The sequence below is a fragment of the Bos taurus genome, chromosome 7 (genome assembly GCF_002263795.3).
Source record: "Bos taurus isolate L1 Dominette 01449 registration number 42190680 breed Hereford chromosome 7, ARS-UCD2.0, whole genome shotgun sequence".
Classification (NCBI taxonomy): Eukaryota; Metazoa; Chordata; class Mammalia; order Artiodactyla; family Bovidae; genus Bos; species Bos taurus.
This window is the reverse complement of record NC_037334.1, coordinates 69133235-69151167: the sequence shown is the minus strand read 5'-3', so window position 1 is coordinate 69151167 and position 17933 is coordinate 69133235. Positions and strand designations below refer to the sequence as shown.

The window sequence follows — 17933 nt, the reverse complement described above, 5'->3', positions numbered from 1 at the left end:
TGATGGGGGCTTCGTGTTGGGGTGATGACTGTGGCAAGGACTGGATTGGTCCCTCTTCTAAGCCCCAGTGGGAGTTTGCAGAAGGCCTTGTAATTAGGGGGACAGGAGAACAGGGTCGACCTCACAGGCTGGAGGAAGACAGTTCAGTTCACTACACAGCTACTGCATGCCTACTGTGTGCCTGACACTGAACTGTTAGCTGGAGATACCAGGATGGATGTGACTCAAGTTCTGCCTTCGCCGAGCTGACACTGTGTCAGGGAGATAGTCCTAAGGAAATGACTGCTCACAGAAGATGGGAGAAAGTGAAGGAATTCACAGACAAGTAATGGGATACATGAGGGGTCCTGGGAAGGATTCTGGGTTCTCATCTACTTCTGCTTGCCCGATTTAGTTTCAGAAGAATGGACTGGACCAAGATGCCACCAAACACAAGCTTATGGAGATCGCCAATTACGTTGATAAGGTGAGACCAGGTGTGTACTTGTGGGAAGGGTGCCAGCACCTTAGTGGAGCTGCCCACAGGAGCTGACCTGCCTCTTCCTGGAGCAGCTGCCCTGTCAGCTTCCAGGAGGCAGTAGCGATGCTGCAGGGCCTCGGTGCTCACAAGTCATCAGCTGCATGGACCTAGCCAAGTAACTTGTCTTGTTTGGGTTGCGGTTTTGTTTTTTAATTTACAAAATAGGGTTGATTTAAACCAATAGCTTTCAATTATTTGTGTTTTTCCAGTGGACTGCTTTTTCCAATGTCTAATATAAAAGTCCAAGGAAAAAGCTGAAGATAGGGCTGAGGACCCAGAGCACTGTCCTCTGACACCCTCACCCTCACCCCTGCCTTAAAGTTGAAGAGTGGATTGCTTAGGGTCAATCTGTGTCATCTCCGCCTGTTAAACGGTTCTAAAATTATTTGGTTTTGTCTCTTAGAAAGGCTGAGCAGAGGGTTAACTTTCCTAGGTCAGGCTCTTTTAAAACATGCTCTTAGGAAATACCCAAATTCTTTAACTTGACCAGAATAGGCTGGTCTGGGACTTGGAAATACTTTGTTTATATGAAAGAATGCAAAACGAAGTAGAAGAGGTAACCTAGAATGGCAGTGACCTCTTGATAGGCAAGTAGTAAATAGTTTTTAAAAGTAGATTTTAATCATCTGGTATTGCAGGTCTCTGTGAGAATCTGATCACATTTATTATACAGTCTCAGGGCACTCAGAAAATCTCTGAAGCTTAACTCTTGGTCTGCTAGGGATTCATAGATCCCAAGTCTGAAGGGGGAATCATTTTTTTTAAATATTGGAGGATAAGCAAGAGAACTTCAATATTTTTAGGGATTTACAAGCAAATTTGGTAGTGTTCTGGAGTCATTGGATGGGAGGGTCTATGCCCTCTATTTTTGCTTCAGATGACTCTGGAATGCTGGTCATTGACAGGTGAAAGTTAAACACAACACTGGCATTTCCTGGAAGGGAGGACTCCAGGGACCCACTCCAGTCCTCTCTCTAGCCTTCAACTCCTCAACAATAACATCGAAATGATCCCACAGCCCGAACACTCAGCATCTGGGAAAATAAGAAAAGCTGTTTCCCGGGGTAGACCCTGTTATCACCCACGTGATGTCTATTGTTCTGGAGACACTGCAGGTGGGAGACTTGGCTGGGTTTCCTTTGTGGACTCTGCAGCTGGTCTGGGTGTTAGAACTGGGGGTGCTAGTGAAAAGTGGAAGGAGAAGAGAGGCGCTAGCCAGCCCCATCCTTGTTGGAAGTCCCCAACCTTGTCTGCTGGTTTGTTCTGTGAAGCAGCCTTGGTTCTCTCATCTGCAGCTGAGGTTAGTCACCCCTGGCTGGGGTGAGGGCAGGCAAGCCCATTTCTCTCAGGCTTGCTGACCCAGCTCCTTCAACTGGACTGTTACGGAACTAAAACTGGAATGCACTGCACTCATTTGCCGAATCATGGACCTAGTCTAGAATGTTTTTCCTTCCCTATGAAAAAGCCAAGTCAAGTCCTTGAAAAGCTCCCTAGTGAAGCAAGTTTGAATTGGAATCCAAACCCTTCATTTTCTGGAATGATTGACCTGGCACAAAACAGGGAAATCACAATTTCCATTGAAATCAACTGATATTTTGCTGAATCTGGAGACCATTTACACCACAATTTCCTGGGGGCAAGTTGATTCCCTGGATGGGTAGACTCTGGGGTCTAATAATCCAAGTCTTCATCCCAACTCTGCCAGCTTCCTGCTGAGAATTCAGCAAGTTACTGAACTTCTCTAAGCCTCAGTCTTTAATATATAGAAAGTGCTTGATAAACATTGATGCTATGATTGTTATTTTTACCAGGGGCTGTACCTGCCACTTTTGGATTGAGATGACATCTCCTGCTTACATGACCTAGGTTTAGCTGTGATGACTTTTTTTTAGGCCAAAGCATGAGGCATGCAGCATCTTAGTTCGCTGACCAGGGATTGAACCCATGCCCCCTTGCATTAACCACTGAGCCACCAGGAAAGTCCCCATGATGACTTTTTTTTTAAGTTGCTGCCTCAGTATTCTCTAGGGCTTGGCCAGTCAGGGAATTTCTGGTATCTACGCCTTCTAGTACTTAGCTTTAAAGTAAACCTTCTTCCTACTACGTGTGTGTGAGATGAAAGATAGCGTGTAATAAAGGTTAGATGTAGCTCTAGCCTTAAGGAGCCCAAGAATCAGGTCTCATTTATAGAATTTCAGGATCTCTGGATTGCGCAAAATCATGAGGATTATCTGGGACGTTTACAGCCTCATGCTTACAACCTGTTTGTGGTATCCTTTACAAAACCTGAGAACTTCCCGTGATGGGGAAGGAAATTTCGAAAGTAAGCACATCTCTGTGTATATATTATCATTTATACCCATTTACTTCCAAAATGAGTGGGAGACATCTTTCAGTAAAGTCATATACAATTTGGTATATCCACGGCATGGAATACTGGTCAGCAAGAAAAAAGAAGTGGCAGAATGATATAGACAGCAAGATGGACGAGACTCAGAACATGCTAAATGAAAGAAGACACTCAGGACCACGTATTATATAATTCCATTTGTAGACTATATCCAGAAAAGGTAAATCTGTGGAGATAGAAAGTAGATTAGTGATTACCCCTGTCTAGGGGTGAAAATGGGCAATGATAGTAATGGACATAAGGTTTCTTGTTGGTATGATGAAAATACTCTAAAATTAAGAATACACAGAAGAACTGTACAAAAAAGATCTTCACGACCCAGATAATCACGATGGTGTGATCACTGACCTTAGAGCCAGACATCCTGGAATGTGAAGTCAAGTGGGCCTTAGAAAGCATCATTACGAACAAAGCTAGTGGAGGTGATGGAATTCTAGTTGAACTATTCCAAATTCTGAAAGATGATGCTGTGAAAGTGCTGCACTCAATGTGCCAGCAAATTTGGAAAACTCAGCAGTGGCCACAGGACTGGAAAAGGTCGGTTTTCATTCCAATCCCAAAGAAAGGCAATACCAAAGAATGCTCAAACTACCACACAATTGCACTCATCTCACACGCTAGTAAAGTAATGCTCGAAATTCTCCAAGCCAGGCTTCAGCAATATGTGAACCGTGAACTTCCTGATGTTCAAGCTGGTTTTAGAAAAGGCAGAGGAGGCAGAGATCAAATTGCCAACATCCACTGGATCATGGAAAAAGCAAGAGAGTTCCAGAAAAGCATCTATTTCTGCTTTATTGACTATGCCAAAGCCTTTGCCTGTGTGGATCACAATAAACTGTAGACAATTCTGAAAGAGATGGGACTACCAGACCACCTGATCTGCCTCTTGAGAAATTTGTATGCAGGTCAGGAAGCAACAGTTAGAACTGGACATGGAACAACAGACTGGTTCCAAATAGGAAAAGGAGTTCGTCAAGGCTGTATATTGTCACCCTGTTTATTTAACTTATATGCAGAGTACATCATGAGAAACGCTGGACTGGAAGAAACACAAGCTGGAATCAAGATTGCCAGGAGAAATATCAATAACCTCAGATATGCAGATGACATCACCCTTATGGCAGAAAGTGAAGAGGAACTAAAAAGCCTCTTGATGAAAGTGAAAGTGGAGAGTGAAAAAGTTGGTTTAAAGCTCAACATTCAGAAAACGAAGATCACGGCATCCAGTCCCATCACTTCATGGGAAATAAATGGAAAACAGTGGAAATAGTGTCAGACTTTTATTTTTCTGGGCTCCAAAATCACTATAGATGGTGACTGCAGCCATGAAATTAAAAGACGCTTACTCCTTGGAAGAGAAGTTATGACCAACCTAGATAGCATATTCAAAAGCAGAGACATTACTTTGCTAACAAAGGTTCGTCTAGTCAAGGCTATGGTTTTTCCTGTGGTCATGTATGGATGTGAGAGTTGGACTGTGAAGAAGGCTGAGCACCAAAGAATTGATGCTTTTGAATTGTGGTGTTGAAGAAGACTCTTGAGAGTCCCTTGGACTGCAAGGAGATCCAGCAATCCATTCTGAAGGAGATCAGCCCTGGGATTTCTTTGGAAGGAATGATGCTAAAGCTGAAACTCCAGTACTTTGACTATCTCATGCCAAGAGTTGACTCATTGGAAAAGACTCTGATGCTGGGAGGGATTGGGGGCAGGAGGAGAAGGGGACAAGAAGAGGATGAGATGGCTGGATAGCATCACTGACTCAATGGACGTGAGTCTGAGTGAACTCTGGGAGTTGGTGATGGACAGGGAGGCCTGGCGTGCTGCGATTCATGGGGTCGCAAAGAGTCGGACACGACTGAGCGACTGATCTGATCTGATCTGATCACTTTACAACTTGGTAAATTTACTAAAAAATATTACCCTTAAAATGGGTGGATTCTATGATGTATAAATTATGCCTTAATAAAGTTGTTTTAAATATTCATATACAAGAAAAGTTTTTAGATGTATATAAAAATAAGGCCCATGAAAGGAATTGGGTGTGGTGATTGTACCAGACACATGAGCCAAGGGTAGGTACTTGTTACAGATGACAGTGAGGCTTAGCTCTTGACCAGCTTTGAAAGTTTCTTCCTATTTTAAAATGAAATGTATCTTCCTGTCTGTTCTGCCTATTAACTGAGCCCCACTTTAGGCTCATGTGTAATAGCACTGGTCCTTTCTCCACTAAGAGCCCTGTGCATGTCTGAAAGCAACTCTGTGTCCTGTCTCAGTCTTCGTTTCTCTCAGCTAAGTCACCCCAGCTCTGCTACCAGAGGCCGAGCCTCTCTCAGGATGTTGTGCCTCTCTCAGGCTGTCTCCCTTCTGAGAAATCTGAAGAGCAACACCTGTCCCCTCCTCCCCTGGAGGCAGGTAGAGAAGAGGAGTCTGGAATCTGAGCTCTGCGCACTTGGGCTGGGAAGGGGTTCATACTCTCGCGTGGTGCCGACAGATGACGCTGTGACTTTTCCGTGTGTGTTTTCAGTTTTACCGATCCTTGAATATCCGGATTGCCCTCGTGGGCTTGGAAGTGTGGACTCATGGGAACATGTGTGAAGTTTCAGAGAACCCGTACTCTACCCTCTGGTCATTTCTAAGCTGGAGGCGCAAGCTGCTCACCCGGAAGAACCATGACAACGCGCAGTTAATCACGTAAATAGCCTTTTCCATGTGTGTTGCCTTGCCCTTGGCTGCCAAGCCCCTGCTCCCAGCGCGTGTGCCGTCTGTCCTTTCTCCCCAGTGTTGACAGTTGGCTGGACTAAGCTATCCTGACTCTCCGTTCCAGTACCCAAATATTCCTCAGGCATGTGCTCTGTGCCCAGTATATTCAGGAAAATACTAAAAAGCCCGAGTCATAACAATTCCAAGAAGTGTTTACAACCCAAATTAGAAAATTAGTGCCTTAGACATATTTAGCTGAGTCTCTGAATCAACTGGATGTGTATTTGGGAAGTGACTGACTGTTCGTCGTGGCTGCTTTGAAACAGACTTTCTAAGGGGCTCACCCTGATCTTCATGGTGCTTTGTTCTAGTGCAGGAGTTGATCTCCCCATGCAGGCCCAGAAGAGGGGCCTCCTCAGCTTGTCCTTCATGTCATTCCCAGGGTCTCAGGGCCAACTGCGAGGTAGTCAAGTGGCAGATGATGCAGGAATAGTGTGTTTGAGGGGAGGGAGACATGGGGTGAGAGAGTGGTTGTGTTGGAGTTTGTTCAATCCCAGAAAGAAAAGGACAGAAACTGATGGGGGTCATGGCGGCCTGTGACAGTCCCCTGTGATGACAATCTGGTATTTATTAGTGCTGACTTCCAAAGGTATTCTGAGGAAGTTACAACAAAAAGCACATACATAATAAAGCCATTTTTTCCTGTTCCCTAAATATCTCTGAAACAACAATCATTTAAACCTTTGTTTACACTTTAAAAGAGACCAAGGAAATAGCTCTGCTAAAAGCCTGAGTTCTTGCTTCTTGATGATCTTTGAAAGTCTGGTGTCCTGCTTTGGGCAAGACCTAGAATCCAGTTTCCAGTATAACTTCCTCAGTGCCATGTCTAAGTTTATCAGACAATCAATAGGGCTTCCTAGAGATTTGCATGTATTTTTTTTTTGCAGATTATTTCTCTAAAGATAAATCTGCATTGAATTCAGCGAACATGTGTTAAGCACCCGCTGTGTGTCTGATTCTAAGCTAAGTTCTCATGATCCCAAAATAAATAAGATAGTCTTGGCTCTCTGAGATGTCATGGACTATATAAGAAGGCAAACACAAAGATATGAAAGCATGATGTAATAAATTTCCATGTAGATCCTTTAAATAAATTTCATGGTTTGTGGCATGCACAAAAACACCGATATTTTATTCATTCCTTTGCCCCTGTGCTGGATGCAGACAGCTGAGAAAAGAGTATATTAAACTAGGGGAATGTAGCTGGCTGTTGGCAGATTAGGGTCACAGTCGCAAAACAAAGGCAGAAACAGCTCATCCTCGCACCCAGCTGCACTCTATCCTGATGGGACACATCTGTTTCCTTGGCCCCAGAGTGATTCAGGAATGAAACATCAGCTCCCACAGCTGCTGCCCTGACTGCCCCCCCACCAACCACCCCCCCGCTCCTCTGCCATACACATACCACAGAGCCAGGGATATGGTGGGGGACCTTGACAGCTGGCGGAAGTGGGCATGATTCACTTCAGCAGTAGAACCTGTGCCACCCTTCCCTCATCCCCACCCTCTGACCTTTTCCTCTGCAGCAGGAATGGGATGCAGCTTTGCAAGCCCTGCCCATTTCCTTCTAGGGGATGGGATTATGGCCGTACTGTGGGAAGAAGTGACCTTTTGCTTTCTTTTTCTGTTTGTCTAGAGCGGTGGGAGAATAGGTGAGAAGAATTGAGAGGTGTGGTGACCTGGGAATTGTTGCGTTGGCTTAGAGTAGCAGGACCTCTCCCCTTGGGAATGATCTGGGACTGTCAGCAGGGCCAAGGAAGGCCATGATGGCTTCTGGGCACATGGGAGCAGCCCCCTCAGCCCCTACCCTAGTCACCTCTCCTTCCTTCCCTCAGGGGCATGTCCTTTCATGGCACCACCATTGGCCTGGCTCCCCTCATGGCCATGTGCTCCGTGTACCAGTCTGGAGGAGTCAACATGGTGAGTCTCAAACCATTATTAATGCTGCAGAAAGTGGAAAATTGCCTTACAAAATAGGAGACCATCTTCTAAATGTATACCTGTGGCGGATTCATTTCGATATTTGGCAAAACTAACACAATATTGTAAAGTTTAAAAATAAAATAAAATTAAAAAAAAATATTGTGTAGGAAGTATTATAGGAAAAAAGGTTGGACATAAAGAAGGGAAGTTTTTTTTAAATGAAGGTATTAAGTTCTAAGAGGTGGAGGTACTAAGGGATGAATTTTCATTTACTGTCATTTATTCCCAGTTCTCAAACTCAGGAGAACCCTGAAGCAATTACATGAATCATACATCACTACATCTCTTATATGGTCCAGACCAGGGCTGACAAATTATAAGATACAGAGATAAAAATGATTTTGTTTCAAGCCTTGGGTTCTGTGTATCTTTATGGAGCAAGAGCCTGTCTCAAAGTCACAGTTAGGAAATCATTGCCTTCTTTTGAAGTTCTCTCTGAGTTTGTGAGAATGTTTGTGCTATTCGTTTCTGGCCTGTAAAGTAGACAGCAAGGAGGCTACTGGGCATTTATCTGCCAACCTCTCTGTCGACCTGTGCTTACTGACAGATGCTGCAGGGTACTTAAGATCATGGACTTTAGTCCCTGAGCCTGTATGCCCAGCAGTTGTGTTATCAGTGGAGAGCTTGGCTAAGGAAAAGGCAGGGCTGCAGAGGGGAGCTGTCTTTGACCTGAACTCTCTCCCCGAGCAGGACCACTCTGAGAATGCCATCGGCGTGGCCGCCACCATGGCCCACGAGATGGGTCACAACTTCGGCATGAGCCACGATTCCGCGGATTGTTGCTCAGCCAGCGCGGCTGACGGTGGGTGCATCATGGCTGCTGCCACCGGGTGAGTCAAGCGGGAAGCTGAGGATGGGGAAGAGGGCAGAGTGCGAGAGGCCACTGCAGACCAAGTGTTGCTCCGGGCCCAGGGAGCCTCTGTTATACTTCTGACACGGGCCTTGAAGAGAGAAGGGGAAGAAGACCAAGAAAACAAATGTTGGAAGCAGCACATGTTTCTAGCAGAAACTTTGGTGTGGTAGAACCTGTTGTTATTGTTTAGTCCAATTCTTTGTAACCCCATGGACTATAGCCCACCAGTCTTCTCTGTCCATGGCATTTCCCAGACAAGAATTCTGGAGTGGGTTGCCATTTCCTTCTCCAAGGGGGTCTTCCCAACCTTGGGATGGAACCTGCATCTCCTGCATTGGCAGGCAGATTCTTTACCACTAAGCCACCAGGGAAGCTGATGAAACTTGAGATTCACTTAATTTCTGCCTCGGTGGTCTTCAGCTGTAAAATTGGTCTGACCATATGTGTCTTTTCCACTTCATGAATTTTTGGCTGAGAACCCATTTATAACAGTCACAACCCTTCATCCCTTCATGTGAAGGAAGTGTGATTAGGGCTGTCACACCTAGCCCTGGAAGCACTGATGTTGCCTCCAGAACAAGGAGAAAGAAGGACAGCAACCCCACACCCACAGTGACTCCTCAGGGGTTTTGCAGGCTGCATTTACCACAAGGAATGGGGACAAGGCAGCTCCATCTCACTGTAGTTCTGAGGGGTCTTTAAACCAGAGCCTTTTAAAGAGAACTCTGAAGTTGCTTCAGAGGACTTAGAGTCAGTGTCTGGACTCACACAGCAGAGAGCAGCAGGTTCTTCAGGGAACTGAGTCACTCTTCAGAAGGCATCATGGTGGGAGCTTGTGTTCCTCCTACGGAAAGCCACTAGGGCCGGCTCATGCTGCTCAGGGAGTGGTGTTGCTGTGTCTCTGAGAGGAGATGCAGCTTGCTTGGTGTTCCAGTGTCTTCTGCTCACTTCGTGGAAAAAGTGTCACACAAAGGATGATGTTGATATGAAAGAGACAGACAGCTCCATGGTTCATGCTCAAATCTCTGCTGTTTGAACAAGGTTCAAGCTCGCTGTTAAGTCCACCTCTTTCTCTCTCAATCTAAAAATCTTATTCATAGACAGGTGGTTGAGAGAGTTATGTTAATTACTACAATTTGTTTTAAACTGTTCAATTTAGTAATTTAACAATTTTTAGTGACAAGCTTTTTGTGACATTCCTGACAACTGAAGGAAACCCTCCGGTGTCTAACCTGTACTTGGTTTAGGTAATTGGGATCAGGATAACTCTTCCTCTGTACACCCAGATCATGGTACCTACCTGTCACCAAGGAGTGCATGACTTCTGATTCTTTTCCCCAATAGCGGGATGTAGGGCCTTTCACACTCTTGCGATACAGACCATGTGTTTGTGAGTTGGGCCGTTGAGTTTGGAGCGCTGCCTGCATCGTTAGAACAGAGATCAGATCACTGGCCCAACAAAGAAATTAAACCCATAACTTGGCCTTTTTTGGCCTGGTCTTCTGTTCTAAGAAAATCTCCATCTAATATCAGCTTCAGGAAAAGTTTGGGTTGGCTGGAATTTTATTCCGCTCTAAGGCTCAAGAGACCTATTGTAACATACTAGTTATCCTTTATTTATTGCAACTCCTTCATGGAAAGGGCTGAAATCATTGCTTCGGATTCTCAAATAAATCCTCCATGGAGAGAAAGGGGAAAAAAAAAAAAAACATTATGTGGTGGTTAATATTTCTTAGTTCATAGAAAGTTAATGTACAGGTGATGTTCTCAGGGGGCAGAATGTATGTGCATGGGCCTGTGGGGGTCTGGATCCAGCTGGAATCAGACTCATGGGCGGCAGCTTGATGCTCAGACCCCCCAGCTGATTCCGCCCTGGCTCTCCTCCCAGGCACCCCTTTCCCAGAGTGTTCAACAGATGCAACAGGAGGGAGCTGGACAGGTATCTGCAGTCAGGCGGGGGGATGTGTCTCTCCAACATGCCAGACACCAGGACGCTGTATGGAGGCCGGAGATGCGGAAATGGGTACCTGGAAGATGGGGAAGAGTGTGACTGTGGGGAGGAGGAGGTAAGGTGTCATGCCATGTTAGTGGGAGGGGAAGAATTTATAGTGACTTCAAATCTCAAGGTCAAAGAGCATGTATCTGAAAATTAGTCATAGGCATTTCCTACATACATGTGGAGGTCAAAGACCCCATCACAAATAACATGTGGGGAGTAAGCCTTAAATATGGACCATTTATGTAGATTCTCCCAGTTTGAGGTTGACAGTATCTGTGTCCAAAATGCAGGGGAGTTCTCCTTGTGAGCATCTGATCTATACAGAAACCACAGTCTTGGCCAGTGGAGCTACAGATGGCTTCCTTGGCTGTCCACAGCTGGATACGTGAACTTGAACCTGGGCATTATGAGGATACTTAAAATAACAAGCTCATGCTCTTTGACCTGTAGAAGAAATGACTGAAAGGGGCTTCTAGGAGGAAGAAAGAGCAGAATTGATGGTGTACAAGCCCTTTCCTTCCTTCTGATCTTCAGGATGAATATAGTAGGCATATCATAGCTCTGTCACTTCTGACAGATGCTCGCGGTTCTACAAAAAGCAGAACTGGATAGTTTCATATCTATTTTATGAAGCATGAAAATATGAACGTTAACGTGCAGAACAGTTTGTGGGAGAATGTGTCAGTAGTCTATGCATTCAGAATAAACTCTGGGGATGAGATTGAGGGTCTGTATATGTGGGTAAAGACTATTTGCTTTTTTAATCTTCTCTATGGTTTGACTTTTTTAAAATGCCAGCACATAACTTTAATAAAAGAAGAACCATTTAAAGGCTTCCCACCTGCACCAGCATGAGTTCAGAGAGATCGGCCCAGACCCTTCAGAAAGGAGAGAGTTGTATTATCATGGAGGGCCCAGTGAGGTTAAGGGGCCCACTCCTGAGTGGGCTTGGCCAATGGCTTATATTCAGAGCAGTTTCTCCTTCAACAAATGAGTATGTGATCTAGGTCATGTGCCAGGGATAGGAAAATAAATGGTAGAAAAAAATAGGCATGGTCCCTGTCCTTATGGGGTATATAGTCCAAAGCCAGAAACACACATTGACCAAATAGCTGCAAAAATGTATAAATACAACTGTGGTAAATACCAGGAGAGCCAATAGCATGATGCTAGGAGTGTATGTAACGTGAGGGGAGCTGCCCGACTCAGGTGGGGGTGGACTCTGACCCTACACTCGAGGGCTGAGGTAGGAGTTAGCGAGGGGCACGAGGACGGGAAGGCACACTTTAGCTAGTGGGAGAGCTGTGCCTTGGGGTGGGAAGACGCCTGGTGCTCTAGAAGGGGAGGAGCACAGGTCCGCCTGGATCCCAGGAAGACATGGTCTCTGGATGTTGGATTGGGGATGAGAAAAACAAATCATGACATTTCCTTATAATGTAGTACTATGCTAAAAATCACATTTTAGACGAATCCATGATTGCAAGGAAAAGTGGGGGTAATGTGTTAAGTTTAAAAGCAGTATGGATACTGTGATTTTGTAAAATAACTATATGTTTATAAATGTGTCAAAATGCAGTTGTGTCTGATGATTCTGCTTGTGTATATTCTCTACAATATATACATACTATCTTAATGATAAAGCTATAAAGTGGTGTTTTGGGTAGAGATTTCCCAGGGAGCTGGAGTTCCAGGGGCACATAAGGTGGGATAGGAGGTAAAGGCCCCTCCTCCTGCCTTGTCTCCCATCTCCCTGCTCTGCTGCCTCTGAGGCTCATGCCCCCTCTTGCTGCCTCCCCAGGAATGTGAGAACCCCTGCTGCAATGCTGCTAACTGCACCCTGAGAGAGGGGGCCGAGTGTGCGCACGGCTCCTGCTGTCACCGCTGTAAGGTAAGGGGCCCTCCCCACCCAGGGTTCTGACCTGACAGTCTGAGGCTCTGCAGGGGCTGATGGCCAGGATTCAGCCTCAGTCCTGGGGAAGTGGTGGTGTCAAAGTTAGCCAGAAAGAGCCTTTGAACAAAGCTTCCCTTTTTCTATATTTGACCTCACTGGGTTCAGATTATCCCAGAAGGCTGTGTGGGCCTCCTGGAAAGTGGGAAATTAAAAAAAAAATGTCCAGAGAGAGTAGGCTTGATTTTATTTGGCATTCATAATATTCCTCATTACAGTTTTGATTAACATTAAGGGATTGCTTGTTAGGTGCCAGGCACAGTGCAGAGAATTTTATATGTGTCATCTCATTCAGTCCTTATAGAACACCTGTGGGGTTTATGTTAATATCCTCAATTTAAGATGTAGAGACTGAGGCTCAGAGGGTATAAGTGACTTCTCCAGGGTTAAACAGTGAGGAAGGGGCTGAACCAGGTTTCTCTGACTCTGGAGCCCACATTCTTAGTATTGATTGGAAGAGCACACCATTTTTACCACTAATGTTACTATAGGTCTGCATTCTCTTATCTACAATTCTGAAATTCAGGAAGTTCTAAAAACTGAAAAAAAAATTTTTTTTAACTCATTTGGTGGCTAAATTGGATCTGAATTGACATAAATCTAATTATAGTTTTTTTTTAAAATCACACTTAAAGCAAATAGTGTATTTCATTGCAAAAACATTAGTGTGTTTGATTATAAGGTATAATCCTAGGCCTTGATGCTGGGTTATGTAATATACATATGTCATGTGTATGTATATATAGAGAGATATACACATATACATATGTATGTACATCTGTGTAATGTCTGCTTTCTCAAATCTGTGAAGTCTGGGGCCCATCTGGTCCCAGGGTTTTAGATTGGGTCGTGGACTGTGCTTCCACATACCACATGCTCAGGGCTCATTATGTTCCCCATACTGTTGAAGTGCTTTACTAGAACATTCTTTCTAGCATGACCTTCTAGCAATAACCACGAGAGGGTTATTGTCCTCATGCACGCATGAGAAAGTGCATCAACAGAGGTCTGCTGCCTAAGGCGCTGGGATTTGAACCCAGGCAGACTGGCTCCAGGGTTGGTGGGTCTTTTTCCCCTCCATCCTGCTGCTGGGTGGGGAGATGCATCTGAGGCCACCCTTGCTCTGAGACTGTCAGCAAGCTGCTCAGCTGGCCCGCTCCCACCTTCCTCCTGGGATCCCTCGTGGGTGGTGTGGAGTCACCCAGGAGTGTGGCGGGGTGCTATTCTCAGACATAGCTCTCTTTGCCTGTTCAGGGGAACTCCCATGCCGTCTGTATGATTTAAGACAGACCCGGCATCCCTCAGAGAGGCTGTGCTGTGTCAGGTCAGGATCTCAGGCTGAGGCCTGAGAATGAACGTAGAGAGCACTCGTCTCCGGGTCCCAGGATTTCAGCTTGGATCTTGGAAAGGCTTTCCCTGCAGAGAAGTGTGTGGGAAAAGATGAGCCCTGGAGTCTGAGATCTTCATTTCCAGCCCTGTGTGTGATTGGGGGCAGCTATTACCCATCCAAGCCTGAGTTCTCTATCTGTAAGATGGGAAGAGTACTAATAACACTGACCCCACCTAGGGAGGCTGGAAGACTCGAACAGAAACTCAGACTTACCAGTTGCCCAAGGTGTGCTATTTGATCAGGTTATTTCATCTGCAGAATGGGGCAAATAGCAGTATCTAGCTCATGGACATTGTGAGGATCTCATGAGATGAACATGTGCAACATACTTAGCCTGGAGCTTGACTCCGTAATGTGGGTGTATTATTGCCAGAGTGCTTGTGAATTCAAAGATGCATGAATGCTAGTTTGTGTGTGAGTGTATCTATACATATATACTAGTGGGCTTTGCTCTTCTGCCACTTACTAACCATGAAACTTTGGAGACATGCCTCAGATTTCCTCATCTATAAAACAGGGATAATTATATTACATAGGACTGTCATGAAGACTAAATGAAATATTATTTGTCCTGGGCATTTAAGTAGGAGCTCCATAAAGTAGCTGTTATTACTAAAGCACTTAGTGAACTGTAAATAGTTGCATAAATATTATTTCTTACCTGATCTTAAGACTGCTATGTAGAGTTAACATGTGTAAAACCACCTTGAAACTAAGTGTTAGATGTTTCATGTTAGATGATTTATGGTGGTTTAAGCTAATGAGGTCATGTAAAAAGTGCTCTGAAATAATGGTGAGGGATTTTCTGTTCCATGGGAGTGATGCTCATGAGCCCTTGCTGGGAGGATTGAGGACAGGTGGGAGATTGACTTTATCCCCCGCTTCTTGTTCCTCGGCTCAGCTGTTGGCCCCGGGCATGCTGTGCCGTGAACAGGCCCGGCAGTGCGACCTCCCGGAGTTCTGCACGGGCAAGTCCCCCCAGTGCCCCACCAACTTCTACCAGATGGACGGCACCCCTTGCGAGGACGGCCAGGCCTACTGCTACAATGGCATGTGCCTCACCTACCAGGAGCAGTGCCAGCAGCTGTGGGGCCCTGGTAAGGCACTCTCCAGCGAGCGGACCACCCTCCTTCCACCCCGATGCTTCCTAGCCAGCCTCCCCCTTCAGACACTCTGGATTGCTTAGGATCAGGCTTTACAAGAGCATCTCCAGATATTACCTTTTTTTATCGCCTTGCCTCAAGGCGGACTTTCAGCAGGAGGCAGTAGACAGTATTCCTCCTAGTTCCTTGATGCTTTAAATTCTCACAGTGAGTGAATGGATAAGAACAATCCAACACAACAGGTGGACGATGGAGCTGTGAGCAAAGTATCAACCATGAGATGGGATTTTTTTCCCATATATCATATTGGAAAAGAGTGAAAAATTAATATGATAAGTTGGCATGATAATACTGTAACAAGAATAATAGTATAGTTGTGGAGAAAACCATATTATACATGTGGGGAAACAGATGTGTACAACCCCAATGGAAAGCCGTTTGGAGATACCAGAATTTTAAGTGTACCTGTCATTGGACCCATCCATACTACTGCTTAGGAATGTGTCCTATGTTTGTATTTGGCCAAGTAGATTTACAAGGATATTTATTACAGCACTGTTAGAGCAATAACAACCCATAAATACTTCAATAAATCCTATCAGTTAAGGTAAATCTCGTGCACCCAAATACATTGGGACTCCATAAGCTGAATAAAAGGACGCAGCTCTCTATGTACTAAGTAAAAAAAAAAAAATGTGAATAGACTATGTGGCCATTCCTTATTGGATAGATTATCTCTAGAAGATACACAAGAATTGTATCTAGAAGGTAGAGATAAAATTATCTTTAGAAAATACACTGTTAATTGATTGCTTCTCCAGGTTTTAGGGATGTGGGAACTGGAATGGCTAAGTAGAAAAAACAGAAAAACGTATTTTATTCTTAAAAATCTTCTGCAGGTATCACCTTTATTAAAAAAAAAAAATAACAAACACCTGAAATGAGAAAGGGCTTCTTCATGAGAAAGAAGGCTTAGCACACAAACCTCCCATAGATATAAAACCTCAATAAAGTGTAAAGAACTGATATAAAACCTTTTTTTATGAGTAGGTCTTGAGAAGGTGGGGGTGGACCAACAGATAGGGATAAAGAAAAGGCTGAATATTCCCTTCCATAAAACTTCCTTACTTCCTGATTTTGCCAGGGGCTAGCTCTGTCCTTTGGGGGCTTCTGACTTCTACTAAAGTTGGCTAGTGTGCTGATAAATGTTTCTTGCCCACCCAGGAGCCCGGCCTGCTCCTGATCTCTGCTTCGAGAAGGTGAATGTGGCAGGGGACACCTTTGGAAACTGTGGGAAGGACATGAATGGGAAACACAAGAAGTGCAACATGAGGTGATGACCATAAGGCAGACCCCATGAGATGAGGATGCCAAAGCAAGTCCTGCTCTTTCGTCACTCCCACCCACTCATCCGCTTGGCTGGCCCTAGAGTGGGCCCTTCAGTAATCTCTTCCAGGCCCTTTTGACAATGCACCATTCAGCCCTAAGGAAGTCAGAGGGAGGGTGTGGATGCAATGCTTCCTAGAAGGCTGGTCACATTTCCTTTTGGGACCTTCTTATACTAGGGCAGCCCATCAGCCCTCTTGGGTCATTTCCGCAGGGTACTAATTATACCCTCATCTGAATAGCCTGTCATTCACCCAGTCATTCATTCATTTCAACCATCCATCCACCTACCCACCCATCCACTATCTATTGTGGATTTACCATGTGCCAGACACTGGGCTGAGTACATGGAACTTAAGAGGATAGTGTAATAATGGAAATATGGTGGGAGCCACCCAACCCACCGTAGTGGGCTGAAGTGGTTTCCCAGAGGAAGTTATGCTTAAGCTGCGATCTGGAGAAAGTATCTATTTGAACAGGATGAGGAATGGTGCTGGTACATGGTAGAGTGTCCCAGGCAGAGAAATGAATAGAGAAAAGCTGGTGGTAGGAAGAATTGATAGCAACTTGATATAGTTAAAGTATAATGTTGGGGTGCAGCGGGGTGGGGGTACGGGGTGCGCTACTGAGAAATGAGCCTGGCTAGTTGAGCAGGGACCCCATCATGAGAAACCTTGAGTATATGGCTAGGGGAGTTTGGACTTTGGCTTGAGAGCAGTTTGGAAATTAGGCCCTTGTAGGGCAAGTCTGGAGCAGGGAGACCAGTTTCCTGGTGTCCAGGTGAGAGAGGATGGTGGTGTGAACTTGGGTTGGTATATAGGATGGAGGAGGGAGGTCAGGGATGACACCAGGCTTCTTCTGGCTGCAACACCAGGGTGCTTGGGGGTACAAAGAGCATAAGGGGTTAGGTTGCTCAGGTCAGGCAGTTGTTCTTGCGGTAAAGGGGACTTCCCAAGGCCAGCCCTCTGGCTATATCTACTTGGGAATAAAGATATAGCATCCTATCCTTAGTCTAAGACCACACAGAGGAATTCTGGCTGAGTCCCTACAGCACACTCATTGCCTTTTGCCTCTCCCCCATACAAACCTGCTGTCCCAGTCGAGAAAGACTGAAGCTCTTTGGTGTCCCAGCTCTTCCCTGTCTCTGATTCCATCTCCTTCCCTCCTCCTCTCTTGGGCTCAGAGATGCCAAATGTGGCAAGATCCAGTGTCAGAGTTCCGAGGCCCGACCCCTGGAGTCTAATGCAGTGCCCATCGACACCGTCATCGTGATAAATGGAAGGCAGATCCGATGTCGGGGCACCCACGTCTATCGAGGTCCCGAGGAGGAGGGTGACATGCTGGACCCCGGCCTGGTGATGACCGGGACCAAGTGTGGCCATAACCACGTAAGTTCCTTCCTCCAGCCTCACTTAGCCTCTGGGTTGCAGAGGGTAGTGATTGAAGTGGGAGTCTGGGGGAGGATGCCTGGGTTCAAATCCCAGCTTCCCCAACCTCTTTAGCCCTGTGGCTTACATTCTTTATAGAGCATATTATTAAGAGCAAGACCCACCCCGTAGAATTGTCGTATGGATTAAATGA

At 45.4% G+C, this 17933-nt stretch overlaps 1 protein-coding gene across 8 annotated transcripts in view; it reads left to right on the top strand.

The window, feature by feature from the left end:
• ADAM19 (ADAM metallopeptidase domain 19) overlaps positions 1–17933 on the top strand; it is a 91913-nt gene that overhangs the window by 58735 nt on the left and 15245 nt on the right. For all 8 annotated transcript variants that reach the window (XM_015472341.3, XM_059888804.1, XM_059888803.1 and 5 more), the window contains 9 exons: positions 395–466; positions 5455–5621; positions 7526–7610; positions 8364–8503; positions 10415–10592; positions 12324–12413; positions 14765–14960; positions 16191–16299; positions 17536–17740. In XM_015472341.3, coding sequence (XP_015327827.1) covers positions 395–466; positions 5455–5621; positions 7526–7610; positions 8364–8503; positions 10415–10592; positions 12324–12413; positions 14765–14960; positions 16191–16299; positions 17536–17740 — 1242 coding nt within the window. The remainder of the gene's footprint in view (positions 1–394; positions 467–5454; positions 5622–7525; positions 7611–8363; positions 8504–10414; positions 10593–12323; positions 12414–14764; positions 14961–16190; positions 16300–17535; positions 17741–17933) is intronic.